The sequence below is a fragment of the Mus caroli genome, unplaced genomic scaffold (genome assembly GCF_978045245.1).
Source record: "Mus caroli unplaced genomic scaffold, Mus_caroli_1 scaffold_18, whole genome shotgun sequence".
Taxonomy (NCBI): domain Eukaryota; kingdom Metazoa; phylum Chordata; class Mammalia; order Rodentia; family Muridae; genus Mus; species Mus caroli.
Window position 1 is genome coordinate 10,573,282 of NW_028227273.1, and position 16,719 is coordinate 10,590,000.

Sequence of the window (16,719 nt, forward strand, 5' to 3'; positions counted from 1 at the left end):
AGCGCTGCCAGGCAGTCCCTGAAGCCCACTAGTGTGGCCTTTCCCATCCCATCCAGAGGCTCCATTTTTATCTTCAGAGCTGAAAGCTCTAAAGTTAGGATATGCCTGTGTGGTCCCAGCACTTGGGAGACAGAGGTATAGGAAGATCTCTGTGAGTTTGAGGCCAGCCTAGTCTACAGAATAAGTTTCAGGCCATCCAGAACGCATATCGAAAGGAAGGAAGGAAGGAAGGAAGGAAGGAAGGAAGGAAGGGGAAGGGAAGGAAAAAGAAGGAAGGAAAATTAGGGTAAAAAATGGAGAAGGCTAGAAAAGACATAGTAGTAATAGCTTTGCAATGTGAAAGAGCCAAGCAAATGAGAGGGGTATTTATGGTCTAATAGCTTAGGCTATGTTACATTGTCAGGCATGCTGGAAAGAGGCCAACACTGGCATGTGTGGGTGCACACCAGCATGCCCTTTATGCTTGGCACACTGTCTCTCTTCAGGAGTTGTGTTTGGAACATAAATACAATGTGTTTGTCTGGAAAACCTTGACTCTATTCTTGGCTTTGCCCTGATTTTGGAGAGGTCACTTGAGCTCTATAAACAGTATTGTTGATTCTGAAAAATGGAAAAATAATGTCTATGTTTCTTAGTAAAAAGATAAAATTAAAGAAAAATATGTTTGAAGATAACCTTTTTATAAAATGTGGTATACTGTTCTTCCATTGCTCTTATTGCTGGAACTGAGGTCCAAGCCTATACCTTGCCAACGTCACATGACCATAGTTTGTCAGACATGCTATAAGAAACCCTCCCCGTGATACATGCAGACTTGTCATTCAGCATTCAGAAGTTGTCATTTTCCATGTCTGCTGCTGGAAAGTGAGCTGGAAGAACAGAGACTCTGTTAGCATCCTACAGCATAATCAGTGCTAGGTAGCCTCCACGACCAAACTACAAAGAAGGTTTTCTGAGATACTACTTCTTTCCCATAATTCCCAGCTCATACCTTATTAAGTTATTAACCAGCAATTTCTCTGGCAGCATATTAAACTTTACTTTTAAACAAGTCACAGAGGGAGGGAAACATGCATCGCTCATAAAACAGTTTCCCAGGCTTTGAACAAATCCCAAAACCCACACAAGGTCTCTTTTTCATCATTCCCTGCACACAGCTTGAATAGTAGAGCATTAATAAGAAAATGGTGCTTAATAGAAGGATGGAAAAACACAAAAGTCTCTGGGAGTCCAGCGGCTCCCTAAGGACCCTCTGAACAGACCAGGTGAGCCTTCGTGCAGCAAGAGGGGAAGTCATGGCTTGAGATTGCAGGGTTCCCCCTTGTGTGTGGCAGAAGGCAAGCAGAGCAGGCTTGTTTTCTTTCAGGCCTGCCTTGAGAAGAGGGCCCCAGTGCCTTCCACAGACTGTACGTGGGCCTTATGCTATCCCTCCCCAGGACTGGTCAAAGGGTAAAGGCTTCAGCTCTTCTGAATCCTCTCCCCTCAGAGAAAAGCTGTTCCCCCAGAAGGAGCCATGGAGGGATAGATAGGTCCTGGGCCTCTGTTACTTCTGCAGACACTTCCAGCTTAGGGTCAACTCCTCTGAAGACCGGTCGGTCCATGCCGAGACGGGGAGGACACTGAGGAAAGGCTTCATGTTAAGAGCCCCAGAAGGAGGGCCACATGGCAGCTTCTCCATTTGGGGGGGGTGTGAGAGCACTAGTGGGTTTAGTTGCAGTAATCACGCAGCCCACCAGCACCAGCCCCTTACGAGGACAAGGCAATCTCAGGACTGGGTAGCCTGCCAACCCCACATGTTGCTGCCAGCTGGCTTGCCTGCAGATCTGAATCCTAGCTGGTACTGTGGAGGGAAATAGCTTACTTAAAATTGCATATTCTGCAATTCATGACCATTTGGCATCGTGGCTTAAACAAATCTCCATTTGTTTCTCCAAGAATGCCATATGCTGGATAGTTGCCCAGGCTGTGGTAAAAATGAACCTCAGAATGGGCGCAGGAGCTTCTCTTTATTTAATTTACACTTCCACATTTACATGGCTTGGTGTGGCCTGCATCAAAGGAAGACCTCCTACATCCTGGCCACAGCAGCTCTGTAAGCAAGCACAAGCTCTGTGGACAGCCTCCCTCCACAGCCATGCTGAGCTGCTGGGATTGCTAAGAGGGACAGTCGGGAAACCCAAGGACCGTCAGCAGAACGTTGGCTAGCACAGCAGCTCCTCTGAGGCTGGTCAGAAAAGGCATCCCTACAGGACAAGCTTGGAGAAGAATTTTAAATAAAGGGCCCAGCACAGCAGGCAAGGGTCAAGAGCCCAGTCATAACAGTGTGTGCAGACATTATGTATAAATGGTGCCTTCTCTGCCATTTTCTGGCCTCCTCTCCTTCCTCCCGCACCTGCTCTGTCCACCTTCCTTCTTCCCTGATCTGATGGCCATTACTGCTCTTCCCTGCTACCCGTCCCCATGACCACAGCCCCCGGGTGGGCTGCTGAAGGCCGGAGCTACTTCTCGCTTGCAGCCAGGCGCTCCTACTCCTTGCTGGCTTCTTTCATCTGCAGTTTGAAGCACCCAGACCGGGATGAGCCCGGTCCCATCATCAGACATGTCAGCTGTAACTGATGTATGTCTAGCACCTCCTCCTTTTTCCTCTGACTAGCTCAATGACTTTCCATGTCTCCAGCCCCCTCCTCCTCCAGGACATTCATTTTCATTGCTTTTTGGTTTTTTTTCCCCTCCCCTCTCTCCAATCTTGCTGCAGGATACCCCTACAGTATTCAGTAGACCTTAGCCTTGGGTCCACCCAGAGCTTGGGGAATAATTCCCTGGGGAGTCCAGATCAGGTTTCCTGACTTACATGCCAACACCAGGAGCATATAGCAGAACAGTTGTTTCCATCCCTCTCTGAATATAACGGTGGATTCTTGTGGAAGAGTTTGCTGTTACATATACAAAGTGGATTGTCTCTTTGAGAGAGCCCCTGTGGGTTCACAGTATTGAGTGGACATCCAAGCCTTTCAGTGTGATTTGAGCTGATGGGATGATCCACAGGAACTTCAGCCCTTTAGGCTTCAGAGCGCTTTACAATTAATCAGCTCTAAGATCTGGCCCCTATTCATCCTTCCCGCAGCACTCCCTTCTGGTCTCTTCTCCTCATCTTTCAACTCTACATTCTCTAGAGATGCTGTGGACCCAAGTTTGCAGGTGTACCACTTCCTCTGCTGGGGTCAGTACCGGCCTGCTGCCAGGATGCCTCACCAGGTCAATCTCCTCTCCTAGAAGGATCCGTCTGTTGATCCTTCTTTCATGCCCCCATCCTATGAGAGTCTGTATGTTTCTCCCACTAAACTAATATATTTCAAGTATTTGTTTTGTTTTAAATAGACAAAAAATACCATAACCCCCCCCCCCAAAAAAAAAAACCCTTTTACATGGTGGCCAATAGATATGTGTGCATCTATGTACATGCATACACACAGATACACTAGACACACCCTACCTGTGAAATCTAGTATGACTTGAAATTGTGAATAATAGCTAATAATTTGTACACTCACCTCTTAAAACCTGCAGCAGATTCTGGGAGGCAGAACCAGGAGGACTATAACAAGCTCAAGTCCAACCTGGCCTATATAGCAAGTTCCATGCCAGGCAGAGTTATAAGCTTGGTGGCACACACCTTTAATTCCAACACTTAGGAAGCAGAGGCAGAAGGATCTCTCTGAGTTCAAGACCAGCCTGGTCTACATAGTTAGTTGTAGGACAGCCAGGACTACACAGAGAAACTCTTGTCTCGAAAACAAACAAACAAAAAAGCCCCCCCCCACACACACACACACACCCCTAGGGCATCTAATGCCGTTTCCTGAAGACTCAGCAGGTTTGCTTTCAGGAGTGCCGGCTTTCAGTACAATGGAAGGTGTGTCTTTACCTTGAAAATCATTTACAAGTTACATATTCAGTTATTTTACTTAAACTGTTATATTTCATTCATTATTTCTTATTTAAAGATACACAGGATTAATCATTCTGTGCAAACACTGTAGCTAAGGTACTGAACCTTCTACAATACCCTTGGAGTTTACTGTCTTCTCTCTCTCTCTCCCGACCTCTTTCCTGTCTCCATCCTGTCTCTTTCACTGGCCATGTTCCACCAGTTTACTTCATAACTGATGAAGAGGTCCATGTATACTGCAGTTTGAAAAACACTATTCAGGATTCTAAGTTCCTTGAGGGCAGTGACTGTGTCATCTTCATCTTTCCAGACCCTGGCACTCTTCCTGGTTCCTAGTAACTTCTGAGTAGCTGTTTTCTGAATGAATAGGCCTCAGTTAAAACAGATCGGCAGCCTCTGGGATTCCGGAAGGGCCAAAAGAGGTAAATAGTTTATCACAGGCTTCCCAAGAGCTCCTGCCATCCTCTAAACACTGGGACCATTGTGGCTATGTCCTGCCTTCCATCTCCAGCCCCCAGCTTCTAGGACAGAGGGCAGAAGGTGTGATGGAGTTCAGAAATTTCCCAAGGCAAAGGCATACTCACCAGGTTCTATGGTGGGTGTTTGTAAAAAGACAAGTGAGTTTTAGAAAGAATGGTGGAAGAAAAACAAGGTTCTCAAAGAGCCTTTATTTCATCTTATATATAAACGTAGTCCTCGTGCCTGACCCCTCCTGTACCTTCTAACACTACTATTCTGCTGGGTTTAGCCCATCTGTTGGACCCTGACAAGTTCTGATTTTTTTTCAAACACTATAAATCTTCATTAGACTATGCCCATGCCAGGATTTTTTCATTTGGATGGGAAAAAAAAAAAATCCCAGCTCCCTCTCCACCCACAAACCGTGTGGCTTGTTTCCTGTCCAGCTGGCTTGCTGCTCCTTGGGGTTTTATTCCCCTCATCAAAGAGGCTTGGACAGACCAAGAACAAACCTCTGGCTCACCCTGAACTCACATATACTGTATCCAAGTCAGAGTGAGTGAGAAAGAAAGAAAAAAGTATTTTCCTGACTGAGAAGCCAGGTCAGAGAAAACTCAACAGTCTGACCCTACATGGACCTGTTCTGGAGGGTGGAGCCATGAATGGTGGGCTTCAGCCAGAATTGTTCTCTCACATCCTCAGAACCAGCATGGGCTGTGTTGTGACCACAAGTCTCTGTTCATGGGATCTAAAGTGGCAGTGTGTTAAGGAGCCTCCATAGTTTTGATTGCAACAAGCTGGCCCAGAGCCTCGAAGTTATGGAGAAGCCCGAGTAATCTGTCTCTGCAGTGTCCCAGGAAGCCAGCACATTGGGCAGCCAGTGTATGCTTAGGGAATATGCAGGGGGGTCTGTTCATTTAGGAATGTTTAAAAGGATGTTAGCTGCTGCATGCAGCACTTGGGAAGCCCAGGCAGAAGGATCACTGCAAGTTTAGAACAGCCAGAGCTAAGTACTGAACCTTGACTTAAAAAAAAAAAATCAACAGGTTTTACAGTGGCGAGATCTATCTATATTCTCTATATTTGGGAGGTGGAAGCAGGAGAATCAGGAGTTCAAAGATATCCTCTGATACATAAGAAGTTCAAGGCCAGCCTGGGCTATATGACACCCTATCAATAATAATAATAATAATACAAAAAGACATTAACTTAGCTAAAAAAAAAAATCTCATTGTAAAAACCTACTATTCACTGAGTTTTAAAAGCAAACCAGTTTACCATAAGCTTGTCCAGAAAACACTCAGGCAAGAGGCCGCAATGCCCCATAGCATGTGGGAGCCAGCAATAACTTAGGACCTTAAGGTCACCCACTTGAAACAACGCATTTGCTTTCCACACATGCCATGTATTATCATATCTCGAAGTGCCCTCTGGTCAACTTGTCCATGTGAGTCCTCCCACCTTCCCCTGCGCACACTGACATATGAGGACTGAGAGTGCAGCTCAGTGGTAGGGCACTTGCCTCTTACGCTTGGCACCCTAGGTTCACTCCTCAGTCCAGCCCCGAAAGACAAGACAGAGTGAAACAGCTTCTAGGCCGCTGCCATTTCTCCTGTCTACTCTGATGTGTTTTCCTCCTTACTCCTTGGGTCTTATCTTAGAGTCTCTGCTGTCCCTGTGTCACTAGGCAGACTTCTCAGCAGCCTGCTGCCATTCTTTTTGTCTCTTCTCCCAGACCTAGCACATAACTCCTGGGGCCATCTGCTCAGCCCTGTGGCCCACTGAGTTTCTGTCCAAGGCTAGCTGCCTGTTTTTTGACTTTATTCCCTGAGGAGTCTTTTGGCAGGACAGCCCCAGCTGTTAAACACTGACATGATTGTGGAAGGAAGAATAACAAGGAATTGTGACGGAGAAACTAGAGAGAAACAAGATACAGGCAGAGATGGGCAAGATTAGGAAGGGAAGACAAGGGTCTGGAGTGGTGCTCGGTTACTCGTAGAGAGCGTGTAAGGATCTGAATTCAGATCCTAGAACCCATGTAAAAGCAGACGTGGCAGGACATGCGTGTAATCCCAGTGTTGTGGGAGCAGAGGCAGGAGGATCCCTGTGACTTGCTGGCCAGATGGTCGAGCTCAGGTTCACTGAGTGTCCAGTCTCAAATCACGTTAGAGAGCCAAAGGGATGGCTTGGGAGTAAGAATTACTGCACGAGCCTGGTGGCCAGTATTTAAATCCAAAGAACCCACAGACGGGAAAGGGAAAACAAATTTAAAAAACCAACAAACAAAAAAATCCAAAAAAACCCTCTACAGAGTTGTCCTCTGACCTCATTGTGTGTGCTATGTCATGTGTGCACAGCACACATGAGCAACACACACACAACAGTACTTTTCTAAATTTCTTAAATGAAAGTAAAAGGAACTGGAGAGGTGGCTGAGGGGGAAAAGGCATTGCTGCCAAGGCTGATGGCCTGAGTTAGATGTCTGGAACCCAGATGGTGGAAGGAGAGAAATAAATGATCTCTGATCACACCCGTGTCACGCAGACACAGTTCTTAGACGTTGAAAATAGAGAAGTAGTTGAGAAAGAACCCTTCCTGCACACACAGGTAGATTAGAGGTGTGTACCACCATACATGGGGATGGTGCTTCTTCATGGTAGAGTAGCCAGCTGGAGGCTGTGTGCAACTCAGAATGACAGTGGAAGCACTGTAGGGAACCAGCAGACCTGCACATGTACAGCCACAGCACTGGGCTGTCCTGAATCCTAGGTCAGAAGTAGAAGACAGGGTTGAACCTCCCTGAGATGTCTCTACCTGCCAGGCCTTGAATACCATTTCCAGTTGACTCTGACACCTTAATGTCTCAGTGACTCACAGGGAGGCAGTAAGGTCAGTGCTGTTACAGTAGTCTGCTCAGGTCACAGAGATAACAAGTGACAAAAGCTGTGTACCAGACCCCAGTAGGCCTTGTCCTTAGCACACCAAATCTGGGCCTATGTAGTCTCAGGCTGAACTGGGACTCAGAGCCAGGGCTCCTCAAGCACTGCTCTAAAAAGAAAATCTAAGCTGCTTGCCTATGGATCTGCCGTACAGGTCCAAGGTTAAAATGAACCAGGCATTGAAAAAAGAAAAACATCTCATCTACTAGGAGGACCCCAGCTCCAGTGTTTGTTGATCTGTTCTTGTTCAGTAACCATTTTCAACTGGTAGGTGTTGATTTTTAAATACCTGACTTCATAACCAGTAACTTTCATCACGCCATTTTCTCCAGCTTAGAGGGAATACTACATCTTCATAACACGTTCTCCCTGTTTTCAAGTCAATAGGATAGATGTTGAAGTCTTAGGTTATCTAGAGCATGCCAGGGCAGAGTTTTGTCTTCTTGGTCCTCACACAGACTGTGGTGATTTGAGTAAGGGTGGCCTGTATTTGGATTCTTGTATTTGAATGCCTAGTCGTTTGAAAAGGATTAGAACCATAGGAGACAAGGCTTTGTTGAAGTAGGTGTGACCTGGTTGGAGACAGTGTGTCACTGGCGTAGGGCTTTGAGGTTGTAAAAGCCCACAGAGGGCCAGGATCAGGATGGAAAGGTCTCATACACGGTGCCTGAGTGGTTCTGTGGCCCCTTCCATGACCATGATGGACTAGTCCTCAGAAGCTTTAAGCAAGCCTCCAATTAAATTCTTTCTTTGGGTGCTACAGAGATAACTCCGCAGTTAAGAGCGTTGACTGCTTTTCCAGAGGTCCTATGTTCAATTCCCAGCAATCACATGGTAGCTCACAACCATCTGAAAAGGGATTCCATACCCTATTCTGCTGTGTATGAAGACAGCGACAGCAACAGTGACTATGACATAGACTGAGCCTCTGTCACAGGCTTGGGGACTCATTCTGTTACAGATTGCTAATTTCTTCCTACCCACAGTAGTCCATCATTTTTTGGGTTTTGTTGTTGGGTTTTGGTTTTTTTTTTTTTTTTTTTTTTTTTTTTTTTAGTATAATGTAGCTGCCTAATTACATGCCTAGTAGAAAACACCTATTTTTCCCCTCCCCAAGGCCCAGGCAGTTAACTCTCCATTCTTTACTTTTCTAGGCAAAATCCGTGCCTGGTAACCAGAGCTGTATATATTGATATTCTCTTCCTGCTGACTAACTGCCTGGACAGACCTGAGGAAGGCAAGCAGACAGGTATGACTGGCAATTCTACCTTGGAACATTGCAGGTAGTGTTTTGGGTAGCACACTCACCCACAGCTAAGCGTGTGAGGCTGACCAATAGAATCTATGTGGCTCTTTCCTAGAAGTCTCAAGGAGATCTGCCCTTGTTTGCTTGGAATTTTACCATCAAATATGTTCTATTTGGTCATCCAAAAAAAAAGAGTGTGAATTCAACTCACATACCCTCTGTGTTCCCAAGACCTTGACATTTTGCTGTTCTGTGCTTTTCTTTGAAAATGTCATTTTCTGTAATGGTTCATCCTGTTCCATCCTATAGAGATGGCTGAACTGGCTCGTCTCTTGGTGGATATTTGAGCCCCTGTTCTCAGTCTACCCTTCACCAGTTCGTGTAAGAGTTCCTCCCTCAGGCTCTGACTTCATACATGTCTCTAGGCCATGTGTGTATCTGATTATAGATCCACATATAATTGTTCTATATGATTCACAAAGTGAATTAAAGAGAGAAGGATGTCCCAAATAAAAATAATTTGATATGTTCATGTAAGAAAGAGGCCTCAGAAAGTGCAATACACGAGTTCCAGGCCCCAGACTGAGGTGCGTTTTCAGCCATCCAGCTGGAACACGGGGCAATGAGCTTGCAGCTGGATAAAGCCCCTCCTAACTGCTTAGGCCTGTCTAAGGAGGCTGCACATGGAAAGTCAGGCTCCGAGTACATGCAGGTCAGGCCTTCTCTCGCTGGAATTTAGCCTAACCATGAGTCGTTACCTTCAGTAAATATGTCCAGGCTGTCAAAGTCCAGCTCTGTCTAAATGGAGCTCTGTTACCAAATTCAAACCAATTGAAAGTCTTTGTGGAAAGGGCATTGAAATGTCTCACCCAGATTAATGTGTGTTATTAGCTCGCAGAGCCCTTGTGGCCATGCAGAGGTAATCGGAACACAGAATCCTCTCCACATCCAGTACGATCATGTTGCTTTATGGGAGACGTATCCTGGTTTACCAGGCATTGTGTCCCATACCTGGAATATCAGCACTAGAGAGGTAGAGACAGGCCAGGCGAGAGAGAGAGGGAGAGAGAGGGAGGAGAGGGAGGATGATGAGGAGTTCAAGGCTATCCTCAGCTACTCATTGAGTTCTAAGCCAGCCTAGGTTACATCCCATCTCAAAAAAAAAAAAAAAAAAGGAAAGAAAAGAAAAGAAAAAGAAGGGCTGGTGAGATGGCTCAGTGGGTAAGAGCACCCGACTGCTCTCCCGAAGGTCCAGAGTTCAATTCCCAGCAACCACATGGTGGCTCACAACCATCTGTAACGAGATCTGGCGCCCTCTTCTGGAGTGTCTGAAGATAGCTACTTACATAAAATAAATAAATCTAAAAAAAAAAAAAAAAAAAAAAAAAAGAAACATTGCCAAATTCAAAAAAAAAAAAAAGAAAAGAAAAAGAAAAAGCTAACATTCTAACTTGTACCTTTCATCTCAACATAGTTATGAATATTGTCCCACCTATATTCTTTAGATTGTCCAGGTCTGTATAATAAAATATAGGTCATTCTAGCTGTGTGGCATCCACTTTAGTTTACACTTGAGTTAACTGGAGTCACCCAGATGCTAACAAACAAGCTGTTCTAGACTCTTGCCTTCTGCATCTGCAGGTGCGTCTGGAGGGTCTGCTTACAGCCTCCTCACTAGGACACCCGCAGAGTTGTGTGTTTGACTGAAATTGTTGGAACCCTGATCCTAAACTCTAAGCCACCTTAAAGTGCGTTGTAGGGGCCAAGGACATGTGCCACCACCTCACCGATGTGCATTGTGTCTAGTCTGGTACAAAAGGGCCAGGCCTTGGATGCTGTGATGTGCACCTTTGCTTCCCCAGCTTCTGTCTCATCCTTTGTCTATGAACTCCATGAAGATGGGTTGGGGACTTTTTAATCATTCTATCCTCCAAACTCTTTCCATCAGTAAGAGCATTTGCCCCAGTTAAATGGCATCACACACCGTCTTCGGTATCTCACTCGCACACATCACTCTTCTTAACATCCTTTATGGAGTAAGACTTGGTGGAAACACAGCATGCGCCTCTTTCTCTAGTGTGACAGTCACAGCTCGACGTGTGCTGTACTTGTACTGCCCAGTGAGACAGAAACAAGCTCAGGTGGCACGTGAGCGTGTGATGTATGTAGCTGCTCTAAAGCGAGATGTTCTGTAAATATAAAATGGACAGCAGATTTCACAGAATTCCAGCACTAGGGAGGCCAAGACAGACTGAAGCCCAGCCTGGGCTACCTATCACAACATGTCTATGAAATACTTAAAAGGCAGGGCTGGTAATAGCTCAGAGAGGATAGGCACTTGCTGCCAAGCTTGACAACCTGTGACTGATCCCCAGAACCCACATGCTGGAAGCAGAGAACCAACCTCTGAAAGTTGTCTTCTGGCCTTCATAGACTTGCCATGGCAACTCATGCTCACACACACAAGGAACTCATTAAAATAGAGTTCAATTGTTAAAACAAGAATTTTTTCAGCCGGGCAGTGGTGGTGCACACCTTTAATCCTAGCACTTGGGAGGCAGAGGCAGGCGGATTTCTGAGTTCTAGGCCAGCCTGGTCTACAGAGTGTGTTCCAGGACAGCCAGGGCTACACAGAGAAACCCTGTCTTGAAAAAAAAAAATTTTTTTTTTTTTCAAAAAATGTTATACTGGATATTTGTTGGAAAGGTAATATTTTGACATCATTACATTTTTAAATTTATTATTAAAACTAATTTCATGAATTTCTTCCACTTCTTAGTCAAAATGTAAGGAATTCTGTGTATAGCCTAGTGACACATTACATTCCCAGCATGTGCAAAGGACCAGAGCTCGAGCCCAGTAACCACAAGACAATTCAGATGCAAGTACTAAGGCAAGTATAGTGACTCACAGCTGCAGTCAAGGAGCCAGGAAACCAGAACTGGAGAGCTGCTGCAGTTTAAGGCCAGCCTGGTCTACATAGCAAGTTCCAGGCCAGCCAAGTCTATATGGTAAGACCTTGTCTCAAAAGAAAAAAGAAAAGAATGGTTTACTGCTAAAATAGGAAGGAGGGAGATAAGAAGGAAAACAAAGCCATCACGGAATGCATGTGCTTCACTTTGTCATGGGGCAGTGCAAAGAGGGAAGGCAGGGGTCCAAAGGTTTCAATTCCATACATGAGCCATAAAAGACACGGTGTCTGTGTATAGCGTGTACGTGCATGCCTCTGTGTGTGTGTGTGTGTGTGTGTGTGTGTGTGTGTGTGTGTGTGTGTGCTGTATTCATAGAATGTATTCATGTAACTGTAATAGCAAATTTCCCTCCTGGGTCTCTAGAACCAACCAAATATCAAACAGAACAGTATTCAGAATGGCTATCGCTGTCTCAGATAAAGCAGTGACCGTGCGCTAGTGAAGCCCGCTTCTGTGTTCATGGATTGCTTGCAGCTCCAGCAGCATCTGAGCACTTGGTAACCTGCCACCCAGACTGGGAAGATTCAGTAGGTTTTGGGGTCCTCTTGTCATATCACATTCCTTTTTTAGCTTCCGGAAGGGTGAACCATGGCTTGGGTTCTGTGTAGCCTAACTAAGCTCTGTAGTATAGTAGGCCTCATGAAACAGGCTGGTTATTAACTGATGGACTGAAATGCAGTTTTCATCGATTTTTAAAATAATCTGCTTGCTGTCAGGATACAGTCTTGCCAGATGTGGTGGAGCACCCTGTAATCCTAGCTTGGGAGGTAGAGGCAGGGGGTCAGGAGTTCAAGGTCATCCTCAGCTACATAATACATGTGAAGCCAGCCTGAGCTGTACAGACCCTGTCGCAAGCAAGCCCTCCTCCCAAAAGGTACAGCCTTACTTAATCTAATTCATCAATCTAATGTGAATTAGTGCCCTGAATTCAATTGTGTTGTTTATATATTCATACATGATTATAACCCTGTATATATGTGCCTGTAGTATTATCTCACAAAACTCATAAGTACACCACAGAGACTTTGAGGCCTGATCCCAGATTTGAATCCTACTTCTGGCCCGCCTGCCTTTCTTTCCCTCTCCCTCTCCCTCTCCCTCTCCCTCCCCCTCCCCCTCCCCCTCTCCCTCTCTCTCCTTTCTTCTTTCCTTCCTTCCTTCCTTCCTTCCTTCCTACCTTCCTACCTTCTTTCTTGTATTCTTTTCTTTTTCTTGACCTTAGCATCATACTTAACTTCTGTGAGACATTTTTTCTCAGTTGTAAGTGAGAATAATAAAAGAGTCTATGGGACCAGCAAGATGGTTCACCCTGGTACCCAGAGTTCCATTTCCAGAGCTGACGTGATGGAAGGAGAGCATTGGCTCCCCCACAGCAGATTAGGTTATCCTCTAACCTCTACACAGGTGCTATGGTACATCCCCATAAATAAATGTACTTAAGTTCAAAAAGAATCTATATCTTAGAGTCAGCTTCATGCGAGCACATGCTTCACATAGCACAATAAATATGTGCTCAGTATGTACTCGCTACTGTGGGCTTCATGATGTGCACCACTGTCATTCATCATCTGGAGCCTTGCATCCAGCCTGCCCCCTGCAGCTGGGCATCGCTGTGCTCCTCCTACGCACACATGGCTTTCCTCCCAGTGTTTACCATGTAGGAAGGAAGAAATGCTTGTTGTACCTGCTTAGGCCGTCTCCACCACCCTACTGAGGTGGACAAAGACTCTTTACTTCCCTTTATGTTCATGAGAGACGCGAGTGTCCGATGATACCTGTGCCTGGAGCTAAGAAGGAAGCACAGTAGGGACTAGAGGAGGCGCTTTCCAAGATGGTACCTTTCTCCGTGGGGGTGAGGCCTTTGTAGGGAAGAGCTTAGTCAGATTTTGACAAATAGCGGGGATTCAGAAGATGAACAAAGATGTGGATGCTACAAACAGAAAGGAAATCTACACTACTTTCAAAGAATTGGCATGTTTGGAATTTGGGGTTCAAAGCTAAACAAGCTAAATGTGAGGCCCCCCCAAGGCAGAAACAGTCACACAGCCCCATAGGCCAAAATACAAGTAGCCCAAATTTGACTTTATAAGCAAAGGAAGCTATTTCATGTTATAAAGCAGTAGGGTTGTGTGGGGTTTAAAACAACATGGCCTCTCTTTGTCTGCACTTTTCCTAGATTCCCAGCATGTTCAAGGAGAAAAGTTCTTATAAAAAAAATGTATATAAAACTGAAGATTCTTGGGGTGGTGCATTTTAAAAATGTTTTCTTTGTTTTACTTGTGTGTGTGTTTAGCATATGTGTTGTGTGTGCACATGTGTCAGTACTCTCGTACCACAGCATACAAATGGTCAGAGGACAGCTTTCTAGCTTTCATTCTCTCCTTCCACCTCACGGACTCTGAGGATCGAACTTAGGTTATCAGGCTTGGTAGAAGGTACCTCTACCTGTAGAGCCATCCTGCCAGACTACATCTCCTTTTTGTTGAGGCAGTATCTTACCAAGTTGTCCTGGCAAGCCTAGAACTTGCCATATTGATCAGGCTGAACTTTAAATGACAGAGATTTGCCTGCCTCTGCCTTCCAAGTGCTGCAATTACAAACAAATTTAATAAGTCCAGCATTAGAGAAAACTCATTCACAGACTGTCATGGAGGTTTGTTTGGTTACCATGATAACAGAGAATGGAGGACCAGACCCGAGTGAAAGGTAGCCATTGCTAAAGAATAGCTCAGGGGGCTTAAGTGGGTGGAGCTGTGGGAGGCATCTTCCGAGTATTTCCATTTTACTAATGTTATACCACACCTCAGTTTCTTTCCTGTGTATGAACGTACACTTTCATTACATTTTTGTGAGTGTGTGCATACATGAACATGCACGTGTCTGTGTGTGTGTGTACAACTTTGTGTTGATTCTCTTTTGTCTTGTGGGTTCTGGAGATTAACTAACCTGCCTCATCAGACTTGGGAGCAAGCACCTCACGTTCTGAACCATCTTGCTTGTCTGGTACATTTCATAGTAAATTTATTTATAAATGGGACCACCGTTCACAATGAGGCAGAGAGAAGCACCGAGAGTCCTGTGCATCCTAAGAAGCCAGAGCCCGAGCTCCCCATCTCCCACAGGTGGCATGTCTGAGAGAAGGCCATCAGGAACCCTGAGACAGCCCTCCTGGACCAGCTCCAGGCCGACTTCCCTGTGCTGCAGCTTCTAAGTCACAGTGTTTGCAGTGTCGTTCCTAAGAGTGTGGGACAATCTTAGGCCAGAGCTGGGACTGACTCAGGTGTATTACTAGAGAGAGAGCACTTGGCACTCTGGGCAGGGCCTGCCCTTTGTGCCTTTGAAAATAGACACACTTAGGGCCACCAAACGACACTTCCCAGTTGAAATTTATAGGTCAGATCTCATCACTCTGCCAAGTACAACAAACACTCCTTCATCAGGAATCTTAGTTTATAGTCGTTACTCTTTCCTTCTGGATGTCCTACAAGTGACCAGCTCACACAGTGAGTCAGAACCCTAACTGTAGCTGCCACGCAGCGCGCTGTGTAGACCACAGCTGGGTAAGAACAGAGGCCACTCTTAATGAGCTCGGATGTGTAGACTAGATGCTATAAATATTCATGGGTATTTTTTTTTCAGTTCTTCTGAGTAAATTGCACATAGGAGTAAAGGGGGGCGGGGGGAAGAGAAAGGGAATAGGAGGAGAAGAAAGGGCTGGATATCAGCTTCTTGAGGAATTGAAGTCTTCCTCCAGAAACACCTAAGGCTCCTAGCTCTCCCACTTCCTCTGCAGTACTCGTTACTGCCTGAGTACAATTGCCTGTTGTGTATGCAGTGGCCCTGGCTGGGCTGTGTGCAGTGGCCCTGACTGCTGAGGTTTGACTTCCCTCTGACTGGTGATACAGCATCTTTCCTGATGTTCATTGGTCATTTGTCTCTAGAGAAATGTCTGTTCAGACTTTTTGCTCATTTTTAAAAGATTCATTGTTATTTATGTGTATCTGTGTTTGTGTATGTACATGATTCTCCACACAGACCAAAAGAGGATATCAGATTCCTGGAGATATAGGTGGTTGGGAACTGCCTGATGTGGGTGCTGAGGGCAGAACTTGGGTTCTCTGAAAGAGCATCATGTGCTCTTAAGCATTTAGCCATCTCTCTAGCCCTCCTTTGCCCACTTTAAAATTGGATTAATTATATTTTGTTCTTGTGAAAGCACATCATTCGATGTGAACGGTGACTTTTTATGTGCTAAGTTAGTGTTCCACTGTTTATATAATTTGTTTATGGATAGTTTATCAACAGTTGATAGACATGTTCGCTATTTTTTCTGATTAGAGAATGTCGGATATGGAGCCCTGAACATCTGCAAAGAATTGTTTGGCTAAATGCTTTGATTGTTCTTGGGGGGGGGGGGGGAACCTGAGCAACAAAACAAAAACAAACAGAACCAGGTGCTGCCAGGTGGTGGGGCTCACACTGTTATTCCCAGCAGTGGGGAGGCAGAGGCAGGCAGATCTCTGTGAATTCAAGGCTAGCTGGTCTACAGAGAAGGCTCCAGGACAGCCAGAGCTACATAGAGACACACACACACAAAGTAAGACAAGAAAAAAGGAAGGAAGGAAGACAGACAGACAGAGAACAAGAAGAAGCATGTGACCATTTTTAATATTTTGTCTGGAAATTCTGTAAATCTTATGTTTTAATAAAATATTTTTTGTTATTCTAAAAAAAAAAAAATCCAAGCAGATTATTAGGCCATAGGTAAAAAGAAACAGCCAGAATGTTTATCAGAAGACATGCCCACTTGGTATTGCCACCAGAAGAGTGGTCCAGTTGCTCCGTGTTCTAGCCAACACTTGACATCAGCGTCGGCAGCCGCGTTGTTGCAGTGAGTGTACGTAGCGTCCCTGACGTGAGGTTACGTGAAGCTCCCTGATTCGATTGAGTAGCTTTCCACGTGCAGTATTTGCCATCTCAGCAAAGCATCCATTCAACATTTTACACAGCTCTATAAACTGATGTTTGTCTTATCATTGAGCTGTAAGTTCTCTTGGAGGGGGCGGCAAGCAGACAGACAGACAGAGAGAGAGAGAACATGTATGTGCCCTCAGGCATGTGAAGAGGACAGCCTGTGGGAATCAGTTCTTTGTT

At 45.3% G+C, this 16,719-nt stretch overlaps 1 protein-coding gene across 2 annotated transcripts in view; it reads left to right on the forward strand.

Annotated features, from left to right (window-relative positions):
* Thada (THADA armadillo repeat containing) overlaps positions 1–16,719 on the forward strand; it is a 284,103-nt gene that overhangs the window by 218,337 nt on the left and 49,047 nt on the right. For both annotated transcript variants that reach the window (XM_085833257.1, XM_029471016.2), the window contains one exon: positions 8,502–8,596. In XM_085833257.1, coding sequence (XP_085689383.1) covers positions 8,502–8,596 — 95 coding nt within the window. The remainder of the gene's footprint in view (positions 1–8,501; positions 8,597–16,719) is intronic.